Source organism: Zootoca vivipara, chromosome 11 (assembly GCF_965207765.1).
Source record: "Zootoca vivipara chromosome 11, rZooViv2.hap1.1, whole genome shotgun sequence".
NCBI classification, from domain to species: domain Eukaryota; kingdom Metazoa; phylum Chordata; class Lepidosauria; order Squamata; family Lacertidae; genus Zootoca; species Zootoca vivipara.
In genome coordinates this window covers 20,872,627-20,899,618 of record NC_142594.1, presented here as the reverse complement: position 1 = coordinate 20,899,618, position 26,992 = coordinate 20,872,627, and the positions used below count along the sequence as shown (strand labels likewise).

Below are 26,992 nucleotides of genomic sequence, written 5' to 3'. Positions count from 1 at the left end.
GATAGGTGAAGAACAGTGAGGGCATTAGGACCAAGAAAAAAGACACACACACACACACACTGCTCTGTTATGTCTGGCAAAGTGTGTACTTATGTGTGAAACTCAGCCTGAGTAGTTTGCATCAATTGATCTTGAAGCATCAGAGGAGAGGGAGAAAAAACTGTCAACTCTGCTTTCAACAGAAAGTCCTTTTCCTCTGCATCTCTGACAACATTTGGAATTTATTTCTGCTGTTGCAGCCAACCCGTGGAGGAAAACCATCAAGACAATTTGGAGTTGTTGTTTTCCCACCCCCCTTTCAGAATTAGAAGGAAATCAGTTCAACTTTTAAGATACTTTTAATGGACTTTTTGGCCGACTCGTCGCATTTTCACCACAAACAGAAACAAAGCTGGAACTCTGTACAATGACAAGAGATCATTCTTCTGCTAAGCGAATCCATCTAATCTGTGAGGTCTCCTTCCCAAGTAAATATAGCCATTCTAAGAGCTAGGGTTTTGTTCTCTCTGGATGCAAGTAAAGGAATGAAGCATCAGCGGTAATATCCAAAGAGGATGGAAACCTGTTGGCTGGTCCCCCAAGGGGTTGCAATGAAACCAGACAACTGCTCCACGAGGCATGTGTGACTGGCTTTTAACATGACAATCTGTGTGACTTTGCTACTGGAACTATGTACCCAAGGACAAGATGCAGGTATGGGCCACCGAAACTGCAGTTTCTCTTGCTGGTGCTAATGCTGGCCTTTCTGCTGATGATGGCAACAATGCTGAATCCACCCGTTAAAGATCTGAACAAGGAGATGATACTCCAGCTTGCAAGGTCTGTCCCTAAAGAAGGCTACCGTGTGGATTTTGGTGAAACTCAAGAGATCTTAGATGCTCAGGAGGACAGCCAGCAGAATTTGCCCCTGGAGGGGCTGTCGCCTTTCATCTCCCTAAAGGAAGATGAGCTCTTGGTGGCTGTAGAGTCACTCACAGCCAAGAGAAACCATAGCAGAGCCATGAAAGGATACCGAATGGTCGGGCAGCAAAACAGAAGGCAAGAGGAGAGCAAACAGGTGCGAGGACCCGAGTTCCTGCTGAAATCTCTTTCTCTGCAGGGTGGAGAAAGGACTGGGGCAAGTGAGCTGGCAATAGGTGGCCTGGAAACTTATGGGTTTAATGAAGCACTCAGCAAACAGATCCCTCTGCACAGGGAGCTACCTGAGGTACGGCATTCTTTGTAAGTAAAACTTCCTAATTAACCTTAACCTTTCCAGATCTCAAGAAACAAAAATTCTTTCGCCCCTCTCTGGAATGCAGATCTCTTTTATCTCAGCGTGAGATTTATCCCTCCCTGTCCCCAAAACAGTAGGATTTCTTTCATAATCTGCACCCTACAGAGCACTGTGTGTGTATGTGTTTGCTTAATAGTAATAATAATAATAATTTATTTATACGCTGCCCACTCTGAGAGGCTCCCAACAGAATATAAAAAAAATAAGATAAAACATCAAACATTAAAAATATTCCCTAGATTAGAATGGAGGTTGTGGCAGAAAGTGTCACCCAGAATGAACAATATAAAACTTGGAAGGAAACAGCTTACATTTTGTCGCATCACCCATAACAAGCAAAAATAAATTTAAGAGCAACTGTGGAATTTAAGTCATTGATACACTGTGATGTGGGTTTTTTGTAATTCTCTTTTCTGACCCTTACATAATACTGGCAAAACTTATAGTTTCCGATATGTCACCTTGGATATACCAGTTCAGACACAAAGGAATGAGCAACACACTGTTTGGGGAAAGTTAAAGAATTCACCACAGCTGCTTCTGCTCCACTTTCTTTAGCAACTGAAGGAATTGTACTCCTTCAACCAGGTGCATAACAAGTTTTAAATCTGAGTGTGCAGTTTTGCTGTTTAATTAGGTGGGCGGTGCCCTCTACTGGGAAATGTGGGAATGGCAGAACATTTTGAAGAAAAACGCTTTTTTTAAATAGCAGGTGCACGATTTGGGTGGTAGTTCTTTCTTGCATCTAGCAACCAGTAACTATAGATGTGAGTGGCCAAGGTGTGCGCGCATGACATCCACCTCATATAGAAAATGAAATGAGTTTATTCTATTACTAAATGACACTTGTACAGGAAGTAAACTGAGATATTGTTTAAACAGCTTATAATCCGGTTTTACAATATATTTAATTCCCCCGCAGGAATCCTTGGCTTATAAGCAATACGGCTACTTAGTAAACGTATTATGCAAAACAGTAGAAGGATTGTATGCATCATATATAATCTTTATTAAGTTCTGTAATGCCACAATTAAGGACTTCATGGTGGAACTAGCACAATACATGAAAGTCAGGAAAACAAAACAGATAAACTGATACCTTTTAAGAACCATTTCATGCAAACTTTTAAGTTGCAAGAACACTGTCAGAGAAAACTCAAATGGGAAGAAACCTAGAAGCTCAGATTCCCCAATCCGCTGATACCTGTAATGGCCATACAATGTTTTTGAAAAGGTTTCTCCTCTAAGTTATCTCAAAATGTGATACCTTTGACTGCTGATGCAAGGCCATCCCTAACATTAGGTAAGAAGCAGCAGATTGCAGGTTTTATCAGCTCTACTGTTGCATAAGAGCATACATGCATGTGGCCATCTATCTTCCATGAGTTCTCACAGGTTATCCTGAGTCATACAAGCCAATTTTCACATCACAAGGCTAAAGCGGAGCCACAAAGGCATCTCCACCCATGAAATTGTATATTAATAAGGTGTAAGGTAAAGGTAAAGGGACCCCTGACCATTAGGTCCAGTCGTGACCGACTCTGGGGTTGCGCGCTCATCTCGCATTATTGGCCGAGGGAGCCGGCGGATAGCTTCCAGGTCAGCATGACAAAGCCACTTCTGGCGAACCAGAGCAGCACACAGAAATGCCGTTTACCTTCCCGCTGTAGCAGTTCCTATTTATCTACTTGCATTTTGACGTGCTTTCGAACTGCTAGGTTGGCAGGAGCTGGGACTGAGCAACGGGAGCTCACCCCGCCGCAGGGATTCGAACCGCCAACCTTCTGATTGGCAAGCCCTAGGCTCTGCGGTTTAACCCACAGCGCCACCTGGGTCCTCTTTAATAAGGTGATATTGTCCTAAATGAAAAAGGATAAGCTTTGATTTTTACAGGAAATTGAAAACAGTCACTTGTTTTAAGTAAAGCAATATATACTTGCTGGCTGGCATCCATTCACTCACAAGGGGTGAATAATGGCAGCATTATAGCTGTCTTTGCATTACACATGGCATAGGATTCTAAGGATTTAATTATGCAGATGCAGCCAATTTCTGTTTGGCTGGCACATGCTGGGATCAGCACTGATGCCTGAAACAAAAAAATACTCCACACACTTCCTGTTTAGTACAGTGGTTCCAACCTAGCAGTTCAAAAGCACGTCAAAGTGCTACAGCGGGAAGGTAAATGGCATTTCCGTGTGCTGCTCTGGTTCACCAGAAGCAGCTTTGTCATGCTGGCCACATGACCTGGAGGCTATACACTGGCTCCCTCAGCCAATAATGCGAGATGAGCGCGCAACCCCAGAGTCGGTCACGACTGGACCCAATGGTCAGGGGTCCCTTTACCTTTATGTATAAGGTAAGATAGCCAGGCACAAGCCTGGTTCCATGTAATTTGTAGGGCTGTATTTAACAGTGAATTAATAATAATAATAATAATAATAATAATAATAATAATAATAATAACAACAACAACAACAACAACAACAACAACAATAATTTCCAGTGTTTACATTTTGTCCTTTACACAGGTGCTTGAAGCAAGAACCCAGCCTCAGTCGGCCTACAGCAAGTGTCATTATCGGCTTCCATGATGAAGCCTGGTCTACTCTCTTGAGAACAGTGCACAGTGTCTTGGATACAGCCCCGAAGGACTTTCTCAAAGAAATCATCCTCGTAGATGACCTGAGTGAGCAAGGTAGATCCTTTTCTTGCTCCCACAGCCAGACTCTTCCTAACAGATGTCTGCAGAACACGGTATTTAAAGGGCCATGTTGGATAAATCGGGTCCTCCCTACCAAGAGGGCACGGTGTTGCGGTGGGACCTGGCAATCAGGCCTTGTGTTGTGGGTGGGAACATTGGAGCAGCCACAACACCCTATTGGTGGTCCTTCGATCTTGGGAGCAATTGGGCAAGAGGGATGCCAGTCAAAGCGATCAAGGGACCACTATATTTCCAGATGCACGTGTCCCTGAGCTTCCTCTTTTGGGCTCAGTGCATCGGAACACCCGCCCACCTCTCCCTATATTTAGGGCTTGCACTTGACTTTGCTATGCCGTCGTGTGTTGCCTGTCGTTGGGACAGGGGCACAGCAGAAATTTTCCCCACTTGGCTGATTGGCTGGTGCCATTTGGGTTTCACCTGCTGCGTAGCAAATCGTCACAACTTGTAAGGTTGCAGATAGGTTCATGTGGATAGGGGTGGCAGGATGCCTAGCCATCCCTATCCATTGGGTATTCCTTTAAGAAGGAATCCACGGACTCATGGTTGGTCTTCCCCGTGCGGGGTTGTGCCCTGAGCCTGAGTTCCTTCTGGGTGGAGGCCTAGCAGACCCCCCTGCTTGCCACTGTCCCAGGTGTTCACCCGAGGCTGACTTATGGTTGGTGCCCAGAATCAGCGCTGCCTGCAAGGGTGCAGGGAGCTAGTCGAACCAGAGCCTATGCAACCACTCACTTGATTTGTAATCAATAAAGTTGTGGCCTAAATTCTGCCAAAAACCAAACCAAAAATTTGAGTCCTGTCTGAATTTATTCCTAGGGCTGGTTAAAAGGTTTCCACACGCAAGCAGAGGAATGGTTTGGTGTGTTCATTCCTTTAAAATTCACATTGGCTTCTTTTACTTATTGCATTTAATTATAGTGTCTATGGACCCCACCCCCCACAGAAGGATATTCTGTGCAGAGTAGCACTGCTAGGGTGATGGGCCTCTTGTGGTTCTTGGTGCCTTGGCAAATGTCCAACCTTCCCATCCTCTGAAGCTTCCATTTTATTTCTTCAGTGAAGGCAGTTCAAACTCTCAGTTGCATATCATATATTTTGTATAGTGATTTGTTGCTGACAGTGATGTACAGGCATGTATGAATTAGTCCAACAACTAAGGAAACGATATAGAAATTAGTAAGACAGACAGGTAGATAAACAGGCAGACCAGCAGGCCTAGACATTAAATAAAGCTCCTCTGTGCTTTGTTTTCTTCCGACTCTGTAGATTTCTGGGTCAAAAAGAAAAAAGAAAAGCTAGCCTCTGGAAACATTGCAAGCTTGGTTCTTAGAGAGACCTCTTCAAACTCTGAACTAAAATCCAAACCCTTGCTATTTTAATGGCAGGATTTCTGAAGTCATCCCTGAGTGACTACATCTCTAAGCTGGCAGGTGTGAAATTGATTCGGAGCAACAAAAGGCTGGGGGTTGCCCGAGGCCGCATGCTTGGTGCTGCCCGAGCCACAGGGGACGTTGTGGTCTTCATGGACTCCCACTGCGAGTGTCACAGAGGTTGGCTGGAGCCTCTCTTGGACAGACTAGCAAGCGACAGGTAAAATGATTGTTTCTCTCCCCCTGTTGTCTTGGTTCATTGTTAGGGGACAATGGTTGCAGCCTAAAGGGTTGCCGTGGTAGAATGACTGATGCTGATCACAGAACACACCCTCCAACATTTCTCCAATAGAAATAGGGACATCCCCAGCCACTCTGAGTGGCTTCCAACCTATATAAAAACATAATAAAACTATACAGGGCTGCCTATCTTCTAAAGGTTGTATACGGTAGTTACCCTGCTTGGCTCAGGGGTTGCATAACTCCATACCATCCCAACATTTCTCTGATGAAAATAGGGACGTCCTAAGGAAAAGCGGGGCATTCTGGGATCAAATCAGAAACCGGGATGGCTTCTATAAATCTGGGACTGTCCCTGGAAAATAGGGACACTTGGGGAGTCCGGCTAGATCAAGCCTAAGGCCCATTGAGTCCAGTGCTCTGTTCTCACAGAGGCCAACCAGATGCCCTTGGGAAGCCCAGTTGTCACAGCACTCTCCCTGCCTGCGCGATCCTTCAACTGGTATTAAGAGGCACACTGCATCCAACATGGAAGAGGAGGGGAGATTTGCTTAAACCTACCCAGGCCTGCCAATTTTCCTCTACAGATGCCCCTCTGGCTGTTTTTTTCTGAAACTAGGTTTGCTTCCCATTTGAGAACCAGTCCCAGTGATTCTCCTGTGAAAGTGCCCCTCGTTAGTCTCCTAAGAGAAATCTGGGGTTGGCAATCACCAGTTTCCTTTATTACATTGCATTCTGCCCTCTGCCTCAAGTTCTGCTCTCTTCCCTGGCTGCCATTCCCTCTATAAGCACCGTTGCTTATAGAGCCCAAATGCTCAATACAGGAGGGCCAACAGACTAGGGGACCCTGAGGTTTGAATAAGTACAAAAAATCTTAAGGGGGGTAAACTAAAACGGGGGGACCATTGAGGGCCAAGCATCTGTTCAGTGGTCATGGAATGCTGGCTGGCTGTTGAGGAGGTAGCAGAAACACAGCTGGAAGGGGGAATGGAATGGAATGGAATATGATGGTGGAGGGTGTGGCTGGCTGGAACACTGAACAGGAGAACTCCATGCTGTAACATTTTGTTGCAGGCCACATATATGTCATTTTTAAAAATTGTTTTCTACATCTAGTATTCACTCATTTCAAATTACGGTGCCTGGAGATGTGAGGTGCTTGGCTGCATTTGGTGTTCAGAGGGCTGATAAAATTTTAAAGAACTTGGGAAGCTTCTTGACAAGCAAAACACCCACACCCTGCACACACACATATATTATGTTCAATAATAATTCCATACTGTACAGGCACACTATAGAATGGGAAACCGAATCATATATTAACAAAATTAATTAGCATAATACATGTTACCAGAAGGGATTGTATGCGCAATGATATTAATTCAGAACATGAATCCAGCAGGAGTTTCGACTTTTGTCCAATTAGCATTTTGGGGGAAAACAAAATTGCAGGCTTGTTGCATCATCATCTTTTAGATCTCTCATTTCCAAGGCTTATGAAACATTCATAAGCAAACAGCCTCAGAATTTCTGAAAGAATGCATTAGTTCACATACAAGACACTGCTAAAGCAGAAAAGAAAAAGCAGCAAAAAAACCCAGCTTCCTCATGTTATACACTTGTTAGACACAATTTGTTCGTGCTTCTGCTTCTTTACAATATCCCGAGAGACAGTTCAGGAGGTAAGCATGGAGTGCCTACGTTGCTTGACCTGTTAATTGTAAAATATTTTTTTCCATTGTCTGGTCCAGAAAGGCCACACATCTCCCAGTCGAGTGTCAGGCCTGGGAGACTGGTGTAGAGCCACACTGCCCCAAGCTTGGTGCTTAGCAAGATGATTTCAAAGCGTCTCAGTAGAGAATCAGGTTCAAGAAGGATGGAAGGCATCCAGCTGGGGCCTGCTGCGTTTCTGTGCTTGAGGCTCAGCTGGGAAGCCTGTAAACACCATCTCTGGTGTGTTAAGCTTGGGAGGTTGACAAAGAGCCACATCAGTTGTCTTTCTCAGTCTGCCATCTACTGCTTGCGAGGTTTCCAAGCGCAAAAGTCTCCCAGCTGCATCTATGGAGAGAGTGAAGAGTGCCCTGTTGTTTTCCTCTGAGAAATGGAACCCTCCTAGCTGAGTGTTAGGACAGGGCAGCAGGCTGCCTTTCCATTCTGACATACCAGAGATGGGGAATGTGTGGCGCTTCAGATATCCCTGTGACTTTTCACCAGCCTGACTCATCTCTGCCTAGTCTGGCCTCACTCATCCTATCCTTTTGTTTCAACTTCTGCTTTTCATGCCTCTGATTCTGGACTTCTCTCTGCCACAGACTCTCCCAGCTCTCTGAGCCCTTGTCACCTCTTCAGCTTCTGAAACCTGCACCTCCCAATCTCCTGCCTCTTCGTTGTCCCACTACCAATCCCCAGGTTTTGAGCTCCCCCCCCCCAAGTGGTCACCCGGATGGTTCCTCCCACCATTCCTCTGTGTCCAACCAGTCCATGACCTATGGCATGGCCTATCCAATGGGTAGACAGAAATCCTGGAGTGGTACCTTAGTTCCCCAATGGCTTAGTTGTTGAACAAATCGGCTCCCGAATGCCACAAACCCAGAAGTAAGCGTTCAGGTTTGCGAACGTTTTTTGGAAGCTGAACGTCCGACACAGCTTCCGATTGAGTGCAGGAAGCCGCGCCTTGGATTTCGAACAGTTTCGGGAGTCGAATGGACTCCCAGAATGGATTAAGTTCAAGAACAAAGGTACTACAGTCATACCTTGCTTTAAGTATGCTTCGGTTTGAGTACTTTCAGTTTAAGTACTCTGTGGACCCGACTGGAACAGATTAATCCAACTTCCATTACTTTCAACGGGAAAGTTCGCTTCAGGTTAAGTACGCTTCAGGTTAAGTACAGACTTCCGGAACCAATTGTGTATTTAAACTGAGGTATTTGGTCCGTCTGTCCCTGGCCTGAGCAGGTGCTGTCTAAAACGTTTTGGAAGCACTTTTTTTCTTTAATACAGTAGAACTTGCAATTGTCACCCCCTGACAAAGACACTTGCCAAAATGCCCTGGGCTATTTAAATACAGTATATTCATAAAATGTGTTTTGGCATCTGCTGAGGTTCAAGGCCTCTCTTTCCTTTCCTTTTTTGGGTGGAAGGGGGAGAAATTTTAATGCTGCCCTGCTTTTGTTTTGGTTTTCATACATTTGGCATTTCTTTGCAATGTGTCCCTATGCAAAAAGAGATCCTACAAAACATCGGCTTTATGTGGTTCCAAAGGATGTGGTCAGTTTGCCCAAACAGCGAGCTGCATCTGGTTTTAACAATATACATACCAGAGCCATATGAGAAAATCTACTTTGAAAAACAAATTGAGGACAACAGATATGATTTATTGGGGAATGTTCTTTGTCCTTTTCAGAGTGTTGTATAAATCAATAACAATAACTATTAAAGTTTATTTAAGCTTTAAAAAAAGATGAATTAGTTAACTTCAATATTTATATTAAACCTCTAAGAATAATGGACAATGTTCATGCTTATGTAAAAACAGGGGAAGTCATTTCATTGCCAATTATTTTTGATTAAAAAAACCTTTTTTTTTTAATGAACTTCCATGTTGCTGGGCTAGGTAAAGGTAAAGGGACCCCTGATCATTAGGTCCAGTTGCGGACGACTCTGGGGTCGTGGCGCTCATTTTGCTTTATTGGCCGAGGGAGCCAGCGTACCACTTCCGGGTCATGTGGCCAGCATGACTAAGCCGCTTCTGGCAAACCGGAGCAGAACACGGAGACGCCGTTTACCTTCCCGCCGGAGCGGTACCTATTTATCTACTTGCACTTTGACGTGCTTTTGAACTGTTAGGTTGGCAGGAGCAGGGACCGAGCAACAGGAGCTCACCCCGTTGCAGGGATTCGAACCGCCGACCTTCTGATCGGCAAGCCCTAGGCTCTGTGATTTAACCCACAGAGCCACCTGACCATTTCACATGCTCGCTGGGCTGCTGAAACTAGTAGTCCAACGACATCTGGAGGGTCCTGGCATATTCCAAAGCAAACGTTTGAAACAGTCCCTCATGATCCAAACTCCCAGCTCAGTTGCCTGGAACCAGTGTTGCTAATGGCATTTTGAGATGGGGGGAGTTAGAGTCCCCCCTCACACTGCCTGATTCCATAGAGTAACATTAGCAGATACTTGCCAGTATTTTGTGCTCCATTTTAAAGTGTTGAGGAGCTGTTGATTGCCTGCCAATTTTGAAGCAATAAATAAATAAATATGAAAGGAATTTAAGAAGCACCTGCCAACTTTCTTCTTATTTTCTTTTGGAAATGGATGCCTTTGTAGTAAATTCACTATGAAAAGATTATATTCTCCTGCAATTATGACAAAAACAGATGCTTTCAAAAGAAGCACTTAAGTACAAACAAGAGGTAAGATAGCACAGCTAATTTTATTATTCATTTTAGCCCTTTGATTCTGTAAAGTTTCTCTCTCTCCCTCTCTCTCTCTCTCTCTCTCTCTCACACACACACACACACACACTTTTGGTTTTGCTCTATAAAAATCCATAATCATTTGTAGCCAGACTGGACTTTGAATCTTAACTGGTGTAAATTTGTTTTGTGTTCATTTTATTTCCATAGGATCATGCTGATTTACAACCAGAAGATTTAATAACGTACATCCCCCCCCCCCAGCTTAAACATTGTTCCAGCTATGCTATCACATTGACTCTTTGGGAATTTGGCAAATGACATACAGAGAGAAAGATTAAAATACATTCATTTTCCATTCCTTTCTTGACAACTCATCCTTAAACCTTACAATCCTTTCATAGCTATAAACCATGGGAATCTGGCAATCTTACTATTCTTGTAGCATTATCTTCATAAGAACATTTTAAATCTGTAATTTAGTGCTTTCCCCCCTAGAAAAATAAGTTCTGGTACTCACCATGAAGTTGTTGCAGTAAATGCCACACTTGTTAACAACAAAAAGAGGAGCCCGTACTGTGTGTGCTTTGGATACCCCCAGAAAAAAAAGCAGAAGAAGGAGATATGATATCCGCTGAACTATTTCTTCCTACAGTCTCAGGGTTGTATCCAGCTAAGTGCTACTCAGCCCAGACCCAATGAAATGAATGGTCCTTCATCATGTTTATCTATTTCAATGGGTCTTCTCTGAGTAGCACTAACTTTATATACAACTCTCAATGCTTTTCAAATGCAATTTGTTTTCTTGCCCAATGGTCAATCATTAAGTTATAGCCTTTTTACCGTGTTTCTCATATTTTAAGGCATCCCCAAAAAATAAGCCATGACAGGATTTCTAAGGGTTGGTGAAAAATAAGACATACCCCGAAAATAAGCCATGTCGTGTAGCCCCGACCGAGCGAGAGGCGAAGGCGCGGGACCCAGCAGGAGCTCCCTGCCTGCTTCCCCGAGCCGTCGCGCATCGGGGGACAGAGCCGAAGATCGGCGGGCGCTCCTTGCTGGGCTTGACAAGCCCGGCAAACAGCGCCCGCCGATCTTCGGACCTGTCCTGTGTGACAGGCGGGGGTGGGGGGGGAAGCGGAGATCGTGCTCCGCTCTCCCCCCACCCCCGCCTGTCACCAAAGATCGGCGGGCGCTGTTTGCTGGGCTTGACAAGCCCGGCAAACAGCGCCCGCCGACCTGTGCTGTGTGACAGGCGGGGGTGGGGGAGAAGCGGAGATCGTTCTCCGCTCTCCCCCCATCCCCGCCTGTCGCCGAAGATCGGCGGGCGCTCCTAGCTGGGCTTGACAAGCCCGGCAAACAGCGCCCGCCGACCTGTGCTGTGTGACAGGCGGGGGTGGGGGAGAAGCGGAGATCGTTCTCCGCTCTCCGCCCACCCCCGCCTGTCACCGAAGATCGGCCGGCGCTCCTAGCTGGGCTTGACAAGCCCGGCAAACAGCGCCCGCCGACCTGTGCTGTGTGACAGGCGGGGGTGGGGGGGAAGCGGAGATCGTTCTCCGCTCTCCGCCCACCCCCGCCTGTCACCGAAGATCGGCGGGCGCTGTTTGCTGGGCTTGACAAGCCCGGCAAACAGCGCCCGCGTGCACTTTATTAAAAAATAAGACATCCCTCAAAAATAAGCCATGTCGTGTTTTTTTGAAGAAAAAATTAATATAAGACATGACTTATAATATGAGAAACACGGTACTACAATTGCTTTTGCATTTTTTAAAATATTCATGAACAGTAATTACATTTCATGCACAACTTTTGGCTTAAAAAAAAGTAACAACAAATCATGAGTACATCATATCAAATGGTCAAAATATAGCCATCAGGGCAGAGTCATTTGGCCTATTTATTAAAATATATAAGGCATGTCCCATTATTCTGAAACAATCTCTGCTGTGTTCTTTTTTCCTCATAAATTTTTATATTCCGTAATCTTATTCATTAGCATGGAATTCCATACTGTATTTTCCTTTTCCACTGGCTAGAACTTGGTAAAACATCTGGTCTCCCCGCTCTAGACAATGACATGCATCTGTGGTAAGTGCAGTCATAGAATCATAGAATCGGAAGGGGCCCCAAGGGCCATCTAGTCCAACCCCCTGCAATGCAGGAATCTCAGCTACAGCATCCATGGCAGATGGCCATCCAACCTCTGGTTAAAGTCCTTGATTAATACAGTATGTTCTTTCGTAATCTGCTCTTTTGTTGCTTCTAAGAAATGTGGTTCCATTTTTGATAATAAAATAAAAGAATCTGTCATAACAATCATTATTCTCAATACTGTTACCCATTCATTAATTTATATACTTCCTAATGTCTGGACTGCATCTGCATGTGCTTGAGAAGAGACCAACATTGACCAGGGTGGGCTGACTCCTGTTGGTGGCTGATGGCCATTGTCCAGAGGCACCATTGTATAGGATCTTGTCAAGCGTCAGAGGATCCAACCCCCATGGTTGCTTTTACCAGTTGCTTTTTATTCAATGTTCACAGAGAGAGGCTTAGAAAGGCAGCCTCTTGGAATAATGGCGTTGCTCCAAGTAATTCCCCTGTCCCCTCCTCTCCCACATCCTCATTCGTCATCCCTTCTACGGCTGGCGCTGAGAGCCCTTTGCTCTCCTATTTTTAAGGCTCGTTGGGTTCTGGGAGATGGTGGGTCTAGAATGCTTTCTAGTGATAACGTGTCAACCAGCTGCTCCGGCTCTGCCTCCTCCTCCTCTCCCATTATTCCCCAACTTTTCCCCTCATCTTCCTCTGAGCTGCGATCTCCCTCAAACCTCTGTTGTAATTCTGAACTGTCTTCTTCTCTGGAAGGGTCAAACTGGGGAGGCGGTCTCCATCATTCCTCCTCTGCCCAGTCCCTGTCAGATCTGCACCATGGTGACCCCCTCTTTTCTGTCACCACAACCCATAATAATGACCATGATGCTTTGCATGATGCTGCGTCAGCCGAACGTAGGGATTCAGGAACAAGTTGAATGCAGAAGCAATTGCCTAACGGTACAGCTGCCTTCTGCCTGTCGCATGCCATTATTCCTGGAGCAGGATGACAGCAATGAATAGTCTCTGGTCATGACTTGGGGAAGGGGACTAAACCCACCTGGGTGTTTACAGAGATGCTCACTTTCAGACAATACCTCTCAGCGCACCAGCAAATCGTCAGTGTCATCTTGGGATTCATCCTGAATTCAGTAGGGATAGAATTCTAATTAACCGGTTTTTCGGTCCCATCCCCAACAGTTAAGTCAGCATTCTGCGATCACTGACCTTGCTCAATTTGTATTGGGCTGATTTTTTTCTACCCTGGTTTTTTTTTCCTTAAAGATTTGTTGCGCTTCAAGAAACCCAGGGGGTTCCCCTGAGGCTGCTATCTTCCTCTCGCACATGTTCAGCAAGTTCAACAAATTATCCGTAAAAATGAACAGGACATTTGTCTCTTTCCAGAAGACGGATTGTCTCTCCTGTCATCGATGTCATTGACTGGAAGACCTTTGAGTATTATCACTCTGCGGGCCTGCAAAGAGGTGTTTTTGACTGGAAATTAGATTTCCACTGGAAGCCACTGCCAGAACGCGAAAAGAAGGTACGACAGTCTCCCATCAGTCCCATCAGGTAATGGTTCACCACCACCTATTGCTGTTACCTCTAAGAATCAGCTAGCAAATCTCTCCCTTAGCTGCTGGGGAGAAGGTCATCTTAGAATTTTGAAGTGTCAGGCATAGCTCTAGTGTCTTTAGCCCAAACGTAGCAGAGTTTTCCTGCACAGCGCAGAAGCTAGTTGAGGTGGAAATGACTAGTTGGCTAGACGCAGAATAACTATTTACAGGATTTATTAAAAGAAAATAAAACCAGCAGAGTTTCTGCATACAAAGCAAAGCAAAATAAATCCTTTCTCTCTCTCTCTCTCCAACCATATACACAGCACTTCTACTCCTAACACCTAACGAGAAACAACTGTGCTAGCATTCCTAGATAACAGAGTTCAGTGCTGGTCATTAACCAATGAGAGAGCTGTTTCCAGGCCAGGCAGACCTTGGCTTCCTGCCAAGAGTAAATTGACACTGCCTTGAGTTAATTGTGTGAAGCAAGAATCTGTAAGTTTCCCATGAGAACCAATTAACAGAAACTGTTGATTGATCATATATCTTCTGACTATTATTTTGAGGCTTTTAAGGTGTTTCTTTGTGCTATGCTACTTCTCTATGCATTAGGAAATCCAGCAGAATGAAATATTTAAAAATGAAATAAAATAAATCTAACACATTTAAACATTCTCTAGGAGTCCAGCAATACCCGGGATAGTAGTAGCAGTGGACCGACATTATTTCCAAAATACAGGGGGTTATGATTCTGACATGACCCCGTGGGGAGCTGAAAATATTGAGTTATCTATAAAGGTAAGCACTTGAGATAAACACGTCTCATCCTTTTTGATAATCATGTTTTGACATGACATATCCCTCAACAGTTGTCGGGAAAATGGGACATCCCTTTCTTTATTTTTCGTCATCATCATCATCATCATCATCATCATTTATTCAACCGTCAGCCAGAAAAGATACAATTCTCAGTACAAAGTTAAAACATCTAAGACATTTAAAAACTAAAATAAAACATGGGCAGCACTAATAAAGGCTATACAGATAAACCCGCATCAATGCAGCTTTCTTTATTTTTGTGTGACGGCATGGCAGCCATTTTGAGCGGTGTGGTAATCTTGCACGGCGCCCTAAAAACTGCAAAAACCTGCAAAAAAGCACATCTTTTGGGGCCGCGATCTCGCATAACGCAGAATAACTGCCGTAGGGCAATCGTAACACAAAATGGCTACTTTGAATGCATGGCCATTTACTGAAAGGATGAACTGAAGGGAAAGTGCCCAGGGATCACTGGCTTCCTGTCACCATCTTCTTTCAGCTAAGCCTGGGGCTTAAAGGGCATTGTTGGACATGAAACATACTCTCGGCAGCAGCAGTAGGTGTTGCTGAGCCTTGCGGCAGCTACTGCGCAATGGGCTCCCCAATGTTGGGTGGAACTCGGCGACTCTGTTTACATCCATGCCAAGACAGGATCATGTTTTTAAATCGAAATCAAAAACAAAACTTCACTTCTGTTTCAGGCCTGGCTCTGTGGTGGCTCCGTAGAAATCCTTCCATGCTCCCGGGTGGGACATGTCTATCGAACAGGCATACCATACAACTTTCCTGCTGAAGAAGCTGTAGAGAGGAACAAAATCCGGATAGCTGAGACCTGGCTGGGTTCATTTAAATATCTCTTTTACCAACAGGACAAAATGGCACGCTTAATTGAGAAGGTAAATTCCTCAGAAGGAGTTGCTCTTGAAGGAGAGCCAAGTTAAAAGATTAAATTCTACAAAATATTGTACCCTTCAAATTTTGGAAACTCCTTTCCATGCTCCTTTGTTTTTTCCTACTTTCTTTTGCTTCACTTCATTTCTTTCCCATTTACTTTAATGAAACTTCTTCAAAATAAATGTTCCCAGAAGATCGTTCCTTTTACATGATTTGTTCCATTTACATGATTTGGGCAAATCATGTATTGATGTGGCAGTCACATAATCCAAAAATTCATGTTAAGGTCTCATTTTTAAGACCATGGCTGGATCTACACTGATCTGTAAAAAAAACTATTAAAAGATGTAAAAAAGTTATATAGCTCTCAATGCAATTTCCCATTGCCGATGGATCGCTGCTCTGCAGTGCCCTCTGGTGTCACATTTTTATAACACATTTTTAACGTTATAACCAACCAGTTCAAATTCACCCCAGATATTTGTGTGTGTTTAATTGAAAAAAGAATCTGAGTTTTCATAATTATAAGAACAATAACAGTAATGTTAACTTGCGGTGTTCAATGAAAGGTAGAAATAAACTACAATGCAGTGTGAATTACTAGTGCAGATATTCAAATATATATAAGGGTGTTTAATAACTTCAAGGGACGTGGGTGGCACTGTGGGTTAAACCACTGAGCCTAGGGCTTGCTGATCAGAAGGTTGGCGGTTCAAATCCCTGTGACGGGGTGAGCTCCTGTTGCTTGGTCCCAGCTCCTGCCAACCTAGCAGTTCGAAAGCACGTCAAAAATGCAAGTAGATAAATAGGAACCGCTACAGCAGGAAGGTAAACAGCGTTCCGTGCACTGCTCCGGTTCGCCAGAAGCGGCTTTGTCATGCTGGCCACATGACCTGGAAGCTATACGCCGGCTCCCTCGGCCAATAATGTGAGATGAGCACGCAACCCCAGAGTCGGTCATGACTGGACCTAATGGTCAGGGGTCCCTTTACCTTTACCTTTTACCTTTAATAACTTCATAACTATTCTATGTACTCTCCACAGACTGAGAAGCTGAACTGCACAGAGCGTGTTCTACTGCAAAAGAGACTGGGATGCAAAAGTTTCCAGTGGTTTATCTCAGATGTGTATCCTGAACTATACCCACTCCAACATGGACCAAGATTTTCAGGCAAGGCAAGTGAAATCTATACTGCTGTTGAGGCTCATTATTAAATCGAACTTTCTGGCAACTGAACTTTTTAGTGTTATTATTTATGTAAAGTAGGGGTCGCCAAAATTCTGAGGCCAGTGGACCCCTTTAAATTTTTGAGAAAGTGCCATGAGTGGCTGCCATGGAGGTGCAGCATAACATTAGTTGGCTACCACATCTAAAAGAGCAGAAAGACAGACAGGACACAAAATAGTGCAGGGGCACCCCTAATCAGCTCTCCCCCCCCCCAAATCAATGGAAAACAACACTACATCAGTCACTGCCATACATGCATAATGATAATCACAATTTTTCAGCTGTTGATTTTTTCAGTGTAATCCAATTTAAAGATGAGCCCCACTGAGGTCAATAGTACTCTGACTTCAATGGTACTCACCTAGAGGAAAATTGCTGGATGGTACAAAAGTATGAAATCATTTGCTCCAAGTTGATGAAGCTCTGTCCATAGTTGTCATACCAGATTGCAGCCTAAGTGAAATTGTGAGACTAAGTCTGCCATTCTGTACACGCTTTCCTGGCAGTCAGTTCTACTGCACGCAACAGGGCTTACTTCAGAGCAGACATGTGTATGATGTTTGGGATTTCACTGTTAAAGAGAGCAGATGAAACATCAGCCATTATACTAAGAGGTGGAAACATAATCAGGTTTTGGAAACAAAAATATGGTATTGAGAAGGTTAATATTTACAATCTCAAGAATTAAAACGCAACACTACTTTGTTAAATTTCCATATTTGAAATGAGATTCCACTGTGCCTCTCTAATTTTGAAAAAGCTAATTGCACACTATGTTTAGAGGTGTGTATCAACCACAAATTGCCCACAAAACACTAGCGGGTGCATCAGCTACCACTGTGGTCTGGCACTTTTGGCCTGTGAACCAAAATAGGCCAACTAGACCTTCTCATTTGGCCCATGAAGCCATGCCACACCCACCTGCCCTACACCTGTTGCCATATATGAAGCCTTCCAAGGAACCCTGATTCAGTTTGGGATTCATCTGAACGTAATGCACACTCTTATTACTTATGTTAAAATACAAATGATTCTGTTCAGTCCTTATCATATGAACTTATTTAAATTTGCCTTGGTATGCAATGACTTTGATCAAAAATGTACATGAAATCTACAATCCTATACACACTTACCTGGTGGTACGTCCCATTGAAGGCTATAGGGCTTACTTATGAATCACAGACATGCACATATAAATTGGATTGTAAAACTGATGCACAAACACACACACAAATGATAAATGTAAAGGGGAAATAAATATCTTTTCAACTCAGTTTTTGCTTTATTTCATATCAATATTTATTTACAGCTGTACAATACCGGGGTTGGACTCTGTGCAGAGTACAGAACTCAACAGGATGCTGGTGGTGGTTGTCTTGCGCTGTCACCTTGTAGTGATAATATCAACCAGGTAATTTGAGTTTTCAAAGCATGCACACAATTATATCAAGTCAGAAAAAGGTTCCAAGATGGGGCCTTTCAAAGGTACAGTATTCCTGGCCTCATTTAGCCACATGGGATTCTTTATAGGCATAAGGACTTCCCATAAATTTTGTAAATGTGAATTCTGAATCCACCTGAAGGAAGATTGCAAACATGGCCTTCAACAGTTGCTACTTCACTAACTGGAACTGGGCCCCTTCTCCCCCCACAAAAGCCAGTAGAACCAACCACCTGGTGAGCCGGAGAGAAAGACAAAGCCCATTGTCATCACTGCCTCTTTTATGGTTGCAATGTTATGTCGTGGATTGCAGTGATCCTGTATTAGCTTTTCTAGGAGACTTTGTAAGCTGAATAGCAGGAAACAGACTAGGATTACAGCAAAAAGTTGCAGTGTGAAGTGCTGTTGTTTTGATTCTGACCACTACATTTCACACCTTCCTCAATAAGTCAGCCAACAATTCTCTGTAACTGAGCGCACTCCTTCCACATTGGGCTGCTTTTATTTTGGTATTTCCACACCCTTGGTGCCATTTTGGCCATATCTGCAACTGCATTCACAACCCAATCAATCACCAGAAACAAATAACAACAATGTGTGTTATGTAGAAAAGTGTGTTAATGAAGCAACACTAATAGGATTGTAGGAGAGGAACTCATTCGAAGTGTGAAAAAAGGGGATAAAAACATTATAGGGAACAGTTTCAGAAACGTAGTGCGAGTCCAAGAAATAATTGAAGGGAAATTGGAAGGAAGACTCAGACGAAGGCCCATATATAATCATATACCGTATTTTTTCGGACCATAACATGCACCGGACCATAACACGCACCTAGGTTTTTGAGGAGGAAAACAAGGGGGGGATTTCCCTGGTTTTCCTCCTCTAAAAGGCTGGGAGGGGGGCGCTGGAGGGGGAGCGAAGGAGGCAGCGGGGGTTGGCGGGGAAGAACGAGCAGCATCCCTCCGCTGCCCTCGCTGAACCCGGCGGAGGTGGGGGGAGGCTGATACGGTATGTGAGGTGGGGCTTACCTGCCCCCCCAAATTTTATTCAAGTTGGAAGAGGGAGGGAGGGAAGGAAGGGGTGTGTGTGTGAGAGAAAGAGAGACAAGGAAGGGAGGGGTGAAAAAGAGAGAGAGAGGAAAAGAGAGGGAAGGAAGGAGGGAAGGAAGGGGTGAGAGAGGGAGAGGGAGAGAGAAGGAGGGAAGGAAGGGGTGAGAGAGAGAGAGAGAGAAAGGGAGGGAGAGGGAGGGAGGGAAGAGAGAGATAGAAGTAAAGAAGGATGGATAGGAGGGGTGAGAGAGAGAGAGAAAGAGAGGGGGGAAGGAAGGGTGGAAGCTGGGAGGGCCCCCTTCTGTCTCTACTCTCACCTCACTCACTGTCACAGAAGCAGCCCGAGAGCCAGTTTCCCGCTGCTGGGCGGCTCTGGTGCGGGGCTCTGGCTCTCGCATTCGCTCCATAACACGCAGCGAACTTCCACCTTCCGTTTTAGGAGGGGGAAAGTGCGTGTTATGGTCCGAAAAATACAGTAAAGTACTGTATATTAGGGAGGCTGGGAAGCAGGCAGAGATATACGTGGAGCTGAAAAGAATGGAGAGTTGTCAATGTTCAATAATGGGAAAGGAAATGAGAGTGATTCACCTAAAGTTACTTCCATAGGCTGGTTAAGCTTACAACTGGAGTCTTTCCCCAGCTCTCGCCATTATTCTATGAGAAGTTATCTGTACCACCACAATAAGCTGCAACATCAGTTAGTGTAAGACAAGTGGTTTAGAACTGCATGACTTGCTGCTAAATCTCCCTTTGTTTTGTGCTAGTTTGTGACTGGTTAAAAACAAACCCCCACAAAATTTTGCTATCTTAGTGGCTGAGATCAGCACGTACAACTTCTCCAACTCCTTATATCACCTTTTTTCTAAGCTAGTGTTCCTGGCTTCAGGTTTTGGTTCGCCTGCCCCACATCTCACACCCCAAAGGGAAACATCTCATCCCTTTCATATTGGCTTGGGTGCCATGCGCAAAAAAAGGCATTTCCTTTTGTCATTTGGTGCCTATTTTAGCAAGCACAAACAGGAAATTATGTCTTTTAGCTCCCCCACCCCACCCCGTTCTCCAGTTGTGTTGTTCTTTTGCTTCTTTAGCACGTTGAATACAATGGCATGAAGGAAATCTGTTTTGGTTCCATGCCCCAGCTTTGCTTTGATGTCGAACATGAAAAAGTTGTCCTTCAAAACTGTACGAAAAAGATGGAAAACAGCTCACAGCACTGGGATATGAAAGAGGTAAGTGCCAAGTTTGGCTCAAGGCTATATTAGCAAAAATAGCTTGATGGGTCAAGGCATCCAGAGGTTTGCAAACATTTCTATTTTTATGCCACAATCCTTTCATCGGCTGCATGTAAACTATGTGTCCCAAACTAGACAAAGGAATGCTGCGCAGATCAAAACTGGGATGGCGTTTTTCAACCTGATGTTTGAGTAGATATGAGCATATGCCCTCATCACAGGAGTGATAAGGTGTATGGCTTGACCACACCAACCAATCAGCAGTGAAACAGGCCAACGCACTACAAGCCACTGCAAATCCATTAAGAGCAATTCCTACATTTCTTTGGGACTCTGGCAATCATGCAGAAATACAATAAACAAGGTGCTTACGCTATTGTTTTATTGTATTGACCATTGTTTTATGCCACATGCTGTGCCCCGAGATCAGTTCATATATGATGGGATAGAAATGTCATAATTGAAAACAAAAGATAGTGATTTTACGTGACTGATAAATAGTGTTGATGATAAGCCTAACATTATTTGGTCTTTGTTCATGTGCAGAATGGAATGATTGTCCATTTTCTTTCCGGTAAGTGCATTGGGGTCATGAAGACAGACTTTTGTCTACAGAAATGTAACAAAGAGGCCAATCTGATGTGGCGATTTGATCATTCATACCATGTCGATGAGAGATGACTATGAAGACCTCCCTGAACCCCATTATTGCTTCATCCATTTGATTCCAAGGTGCAAGAAAAGGGGAGCTGAGTATGTTTTCTTGGAACAAAAAATGGACAACATAGCAGATGCCTAAGTCATGCATTCCCACCAAAATTTTACCATAGTGTTTTGGTATAGCAGTGAATGCCGGGTTGATTCCAGGAAACAGGAGATACAGAAGAGAAGAAATTACTTTTGTTTATGCTGCTTTCAGGTTGCACAGAATGCTTCACTAGGCAATATGGAAAGATATCATAAAGACCAGCTACACAGATGCAAGATACTGAGATATTTTTCTTTCAATGAATCTTATGGAACAAACTGCCAGAAGGCACATGTTTAATTTAGTATGTTGTATAATTTATGAAAAGTAGGTTAAAACTATTCTTCTTGAAACTGGAAAAAATATTTTCTGGAGAGCACCAGTAGGACTCAAGTGGAGGCCTCACGAGCTAAACAAACATTCCTGATCAATATATTGAAAATTACTGCCAAAGGTTCCTTAAATGAACATCTAAAAACAATTCTGTATATAAAAACAATTAAAACAATTCCAACGCAGATGTATAACAGGACAAAGGTATGTACTTAAAAGGCTTGTTGAGAGAGGAAGATCTTCAGCAGATGGTGAAAGACTAGAGACAGTGCTTATGTAATGTTTTACAGGAAGACATTCCAAAGGTTGGGGGCCCCCCACACTCAAAGCCCAATTTCTATAAGGAATGGAAGAGACCACCTGAAAAAAAATGCCCCAATGAATTTTCTCATGTTAGTCTTTGTTTGCCACTGAGCCCAAGGAACACAGTGGGAGAAATCATGTCCAAATACTTAGATGTGGGAAGATTGTGGTCGTAGCTTTGCCAGGTCAATGTCAAACACCAAAGCCAAATGTCTGGGAAGGTTTTTATGCTGATGTAAAACTAAATTAATTCAAATGCATAAGATGATTTCAGATTTAAGCATATATTGTTGTGTGTGGCAAATAGGTCCCCACTTACTCCATAATGGGAGTTCAAGAGAACCTGCAGAATGCTTGTACTGTTCACATCATGGATTGCATATAGTCTTTGGTTAATTTATCAAAAGTAAAGCCCTATTTTTGCAGGCGAAGATGACAAAACTGACTCAACCAGTGAATGGGAGGGGCGAAACCAATGAGACAAAATACGCTCCTGCTTTGTTTGGTATGGAAAAGAACCAAGGACACAGCACGGCTACTTTTCTTTATTAAGGAAAATACAGTGAGCAAGGAAAACTCGGCTTTCCTGAGTGGAAATTCTACATTTGGGTGATCTTTCACGATCTGTGTGGGGCTGGCAAACAGAACTGCTGAACGAAGTTTGGCTTAACTTGGCAGGCTGACAAATCCTCCTCTGAAAAGAACTTTCAATTTTGGTAGCATAGTGACAGAATTTAACTGGTTCAGATCACTGAATATATCAACGTATTTTATGGACTTCTAAAATGTTTTCTCAAAAATGTACCAACATCTGAAGTCTGCGGTACTGCAATCTTTAGCTTTGGAACTTCTTAGATTAAGAACCCTGTAGAGATTCAGAGAGAATTTGCTCGTCAGCTTGGGAAGTGAGAGCTAATCAAAGTGAAAAATCCATCTTTTCTGGGCAGGCTTCTATGCTTTTGCACAGCAGGCCAAAATGTATCTGGTCAGTCTAACTACACATCTAACTACATGGGGAAAGCCTGGTCCCACGCATGACAGTTTAGATGAGATTCCCAAGCTTGCTTCACTTTTACTGCCAACACAGCAAGCAGAAAATCAAAGTAGGTACTAAATAGTTCTGCCACTATGATATTCAAGGGTCAAATAGTGCAACAACTATTCTGATGAACAAGATCCTTAATTTTATAGCTGGAGCAGAATGTATGATGTTTTGTAAAACCTCATTTTCTACACAAATCCATCACATTAAAGCAGAAATATTAAAACAATTGAAGAATAGCAAGTTAAAGTTCATTTAAAATGCAAAATAAATATTTTTTTACTTTTCAAACGTACAGTATTTGTACTTTAAAAGTATATCAGTCTACAAACTTTCAGTGCCACCTATTGGCCACCAGAAGCAACTGCTGTTAACAAATGGAATTAACAGCAAAGAAACATATTTGATTGATGACAAGTTGTTGGTCAGAAAGGAGATCTCAAAGTCTTACAAATGCACAATGTCATTCTGCGTGATTGCAAGTTAATAGATTGCTTGATTCTAAAGATTCTTCTAACTCCGCTACTGGATTATTAGTGAAAAACAGTAAAAATGAAATCAGTGTGTGCCTGTCCACAGCTCCAAGATTAGGAATTTAAATATTAAATTGTAAGCCTGAAGGATTTACAGTTGTGTGGACAGGACATCTAATAATTTAAAACCTGATATTTAGGTGCACTTATAGGAATTCAGGAAAAACAGATTGAAGTGGAAGTCATCAGGGTAGATATTTTTCAACTCAGAAAGTGTCACCAAAATCTCACATCCTGAAATTGCAAGCCCAACTGAAAAGTCCACTCACAAATCAAGTAAGGCAGTGATGAGGATTATAGATACAAATATAAGAAGGAGCAGTAACTGGATCTCTCTCTAGGGAGACTAGCTGATGTGGCATATATAAGAACTAACAGTTTACATAAGTTTAAACACAATTAAGTCAAGCCAACTGAAAACAGGTACGGGGAACCTGTGGCCCTCAGATGTTGATGGATTACAATTCCCATCAGCCCTAGCAAGTGTGACCAATGGCCAAAGATGATGGGAGTTGTAGTTCAGCAACACCTGAAGAGCCGCAGGTTCCCCACACCCGCTGTACAGAAAGATTTGGCTCCATATTTGAAAATACCAGGTCTGGTGTTAAATTTTTTTACAGCAACCCACTAAGGAAAATAGAAATGTCATTGTAAGCTATTCAGTTTGGCAAGACAAGAGAGTTTAGCATGATGCAGCTTTGCAGAAAACAAAAGATCATCAAGACAATTGGTATAAGCTTGACTTTAACAAATTTGGCCTCTAATACAGAACCCCTCTCTTTTTTTAAAAAAAGCAGCATAGTCTTCTTGCTCATATTATAGGATCTAGCCATTCGATCTGTACACCACATAGAATAATCCATTGTCCGAGAAGTGCGACAAGCACTTCTAACACTTTCATGTACTGTGGACTGTCACCATTTTCAATCTCACATGTGGAAGATTACTCCATGTATTTAAATATATTAAGAACTTATGCACACAAATACATGAAATTTTTTGACACATCAGTTCTTTTTCTCGAGCTGTTGATGAAGCTGATGAGAAAGAGCAAGTTGCTATGCAGAGTCTCTTCAGAACAGGTGTGCTTACATCTTTCTGCCCAAATTTTCCAGGAACAGCAAAGTTCATCAAACGATCATCAGCATTTAACCAGTTCTTTGTTTGCTGGTGGTGCAGAGACTTCTTCGCCACACATAAACTGTTCCTAAAATAGATATTAAAAAATAGGTGTCATATATTTTCTCAGCAGTCACTGGCACCCTCGACTAAAATTCATGCTGAATTTGTGGTCTCCCAAAATGATTACAATTATATTTTGCAAGCAAATTATTTCGCCAAGTGCATGGATGTCTCAGAAGGTGAAAACTAAAAATAATGGGTGATAACAAGTGTCACACGAGTCTCATGCCATTAGACTTCCTCTTCCTCTACTTCCCACTGTAGCCCCCTATTCACAAAATCTCCCAACCCGTTAGAGCAGATTTTGGGTGTGCATGGGAAACTGCCGAGATGAGGAAAGAAAGGGAAAGCCCTGTAGGCTAAAGGGTAAAATCAGTTCTGATGGCTGGTGAACACATTCAGATGTCTCCAGATGACTCCAGATGTCAGGATCCTAGGGCTTCCATACATTTGTGATTTCAAAGGCAGAATTGATGTTTGGGGGGGATTTCTGAAAGGTACCGCTTTTTCCCGGATCATGGCAAGTGAATTGGGGGTGGGGTTACATTTTTTTTGGTGTTTTTGTGGGGGGGAAATAAGCTGAACAACTTTGGGTCTTCCTTTAAAAAGTTCAACAGCTTTCAGGGTGTCCTGGTTTTTACTTTTTGAAATATGGCAACCCTATTAGATCTAGACCAGCTTAATTACACTTAGTTCCCACTGAAATTAACGGGATTTAAATGAGAACAGCAGTCTAAAACAGGGTGATTTAAATCAAATCGATTGAAATCATGATTTAAATCTCTAGTCAGTACGACTTGATTTAAATCATTATTTTTTTACAGAAAAACATTCCTGCTGGTATAATCTTAATATTTACAACCAGATGAAGGTTTCATTTTTGGAATAATAAATTTTCAGAGTAGTTTTTACAGTTATATCAAAAATTACTGATTTGGTTATACTATTAGAAATGCATAGACAGATAATTATGAAATTATTGTGAGGTTTAATAAGGTAGCTGTTTATATTTGGACAACTTTTCTGCTGTACTTTATTGGAAGGAGAAAAAAATCATTTCCTTAACAATTTAAACAACTTATTTAACTAAAACGATAACATTATAGCATATGTATATCCATGTTTGTTAACTGATGTTGTTAAACATTTTTTTTTAAAAAAAAAACAACTTAGACTGAGTTTCAGCACACATGAAAAACTTAAAACAAATCCTTATTTCTTGATGAATAGCCTTTGGACTATAATGTAACTTAAATAGAAAAATATCTTTAGAAAGATTTTTCCCTCCAAAAGCATTTTATTTTAAAAAATCCGGCTCCCTCGGCCTATAGAGCAAGATGAGCGCCGCAACCCCAGAGTTGGACACGACTGGACCTGATGGTCAGGGGTCCCTTTACCTTTACCTTTATAGCACAGTTTACTATAATTCTCCAATACTTTACATTAAGAACAAGAATAAATTCATACAGAAGTAAATAGGGAAAGGCCGTAGCTCACTGGTAGAGCTTCAACCTCTGGCATCTCCAGGAAGGGTTGGCAGAGACTCGCATCAAAAATTCAGGAGTGCCACTGCCAGCCACTAGATGGGTCACTGGTTCACCCATCTAGCCAGAGCTAGATGGGCCACAGGATTCGGCTCAGGATAAGGCAGCTTCTTATGTACACATTTATGAGGACAAGCACCTCAGGTTCCCCAGCCGATTTCTCACCTTATCGTAGATGACTTTTACTATGAGTGAGCAGCTTGGACAGGTGGCTACATCTTCACCATTCTCCAGATCCTCCTGCAATGACACACAAGTCTATCATCGCCTGGACAGGGCAAAGCAGTAACCAGTCATTCTTGAAGGAGACGAGCACTTCCTTGTTTGTGCTAAGAGTATCAGCACAATTCAACCCTCTTGTCAAAGGCTAGTTAGATCCAAGAGGCAGAGTAGAGAGCCATGTAGAAGAAAATGAAGGGTAGAAGCAGGAGTAACACTCTCAGAGGAAACAGCCCCGTCAATAATGCCAGATCCAAACCTTCTCCCTATGGACCATGTATGAAGGCACTTCTGAATTCAGAATATAGTACACGCGTGCGCACCCCACTCCGCTTACCCGCGTGATGAGGAACCGGTCCCCGCAGGGACACGGGTAGCTGTAGGTCTCCGTCTCCTCATCGAACTCGAAGTCCTCGATCTCCACTTCGTCGTGGAAAACAGACATGCCCCAGACCGGATCTACCGTCTCTCCGATGACCAGCTTTCTACTAACGCCGACCGGGTGCCGCTGGAAACAGGAAAAAAAAAACTACACGCCGCCATCTTTGTCCCGGGTTGACGCCACACAGGCTCGCTGCACCAATCGGCTGTCAGGAAGAAGAAGAAGAAAAGCGAACGACGTCACTCTCGCGATGTCTTGGAAACCAATCGTAGATCGTTTGCACCCTAGAGCAACACATGTTCAGAAGGAAAAGGAAAAAACCTATATCGGCTGCACGTGAGTTCGAAGCACCCGGTTAGTGTTTCCGCCT

General features: G+C 43.2%; 2 protein-coding genes across 3 annotated transcripts; one reads left to right on the top strand and one right to left on the bottom strand.

Annotated features, from left to right (window-relative positions):
- On the top strand, positions 1-23,053 carry GALNT15 (polypeptide N-acetylgalactosaminyltransferase 15). 2 transcript variants are annotated; one of them, XM_088654187.1, is made up of 10 exons: positions 1-1,221; positions 3,808-3,974; positions 5,384-5,588; positions 13,519-13,686; positions 14,354-14,471; positions 15,194-15,388; positions 16,431-16,562; positions 17,924-18,025; positions 20,244-20,333; positions 20,883-23,053. In XM_088654187.1, exons 1-10 carry the CDS (start codon positions 671-673, stop codon positions 21,015-21,017), a joined length of 1,863 nt encoding a protein of 620 aa, XP_088510313.1. In that variant the 5' UTR covers positions 1-670; the 3' UTR covers positions 21,018-23,053. The 2 variants fall into 2 exon arrangements, with proteins under 2 accessions (XP_088510313.1, XP_034984836.3); XM_035128945.3 differs by having other exon boundaries at positions 20,193-20,333.
- Positions 22,250-26,845, bottom strand: DPH3 (diphthamide biosynthesis 3). The gene is made up of 3 exons (XM_035128944.3): positions 26,578-26,845; positions 26,187-26,261; positions 22,250-24,502 (listed from the first exon to the last, which is right to left on the bottom strand). Exons 1-3 carry the CDS (start codon positions 26,683-26,685, stop codon positions 24,437-24,439), a joined length of 249 nt encoding a protein of 82 aa, XP_034984835.1. The 5' UTR covers positions 26,686-26,845; the 3' UTR covers positions 22,250-24,436.
- Between the last annotated feature and the right edge of the window lie 147 nt (positions 26,846-26,992).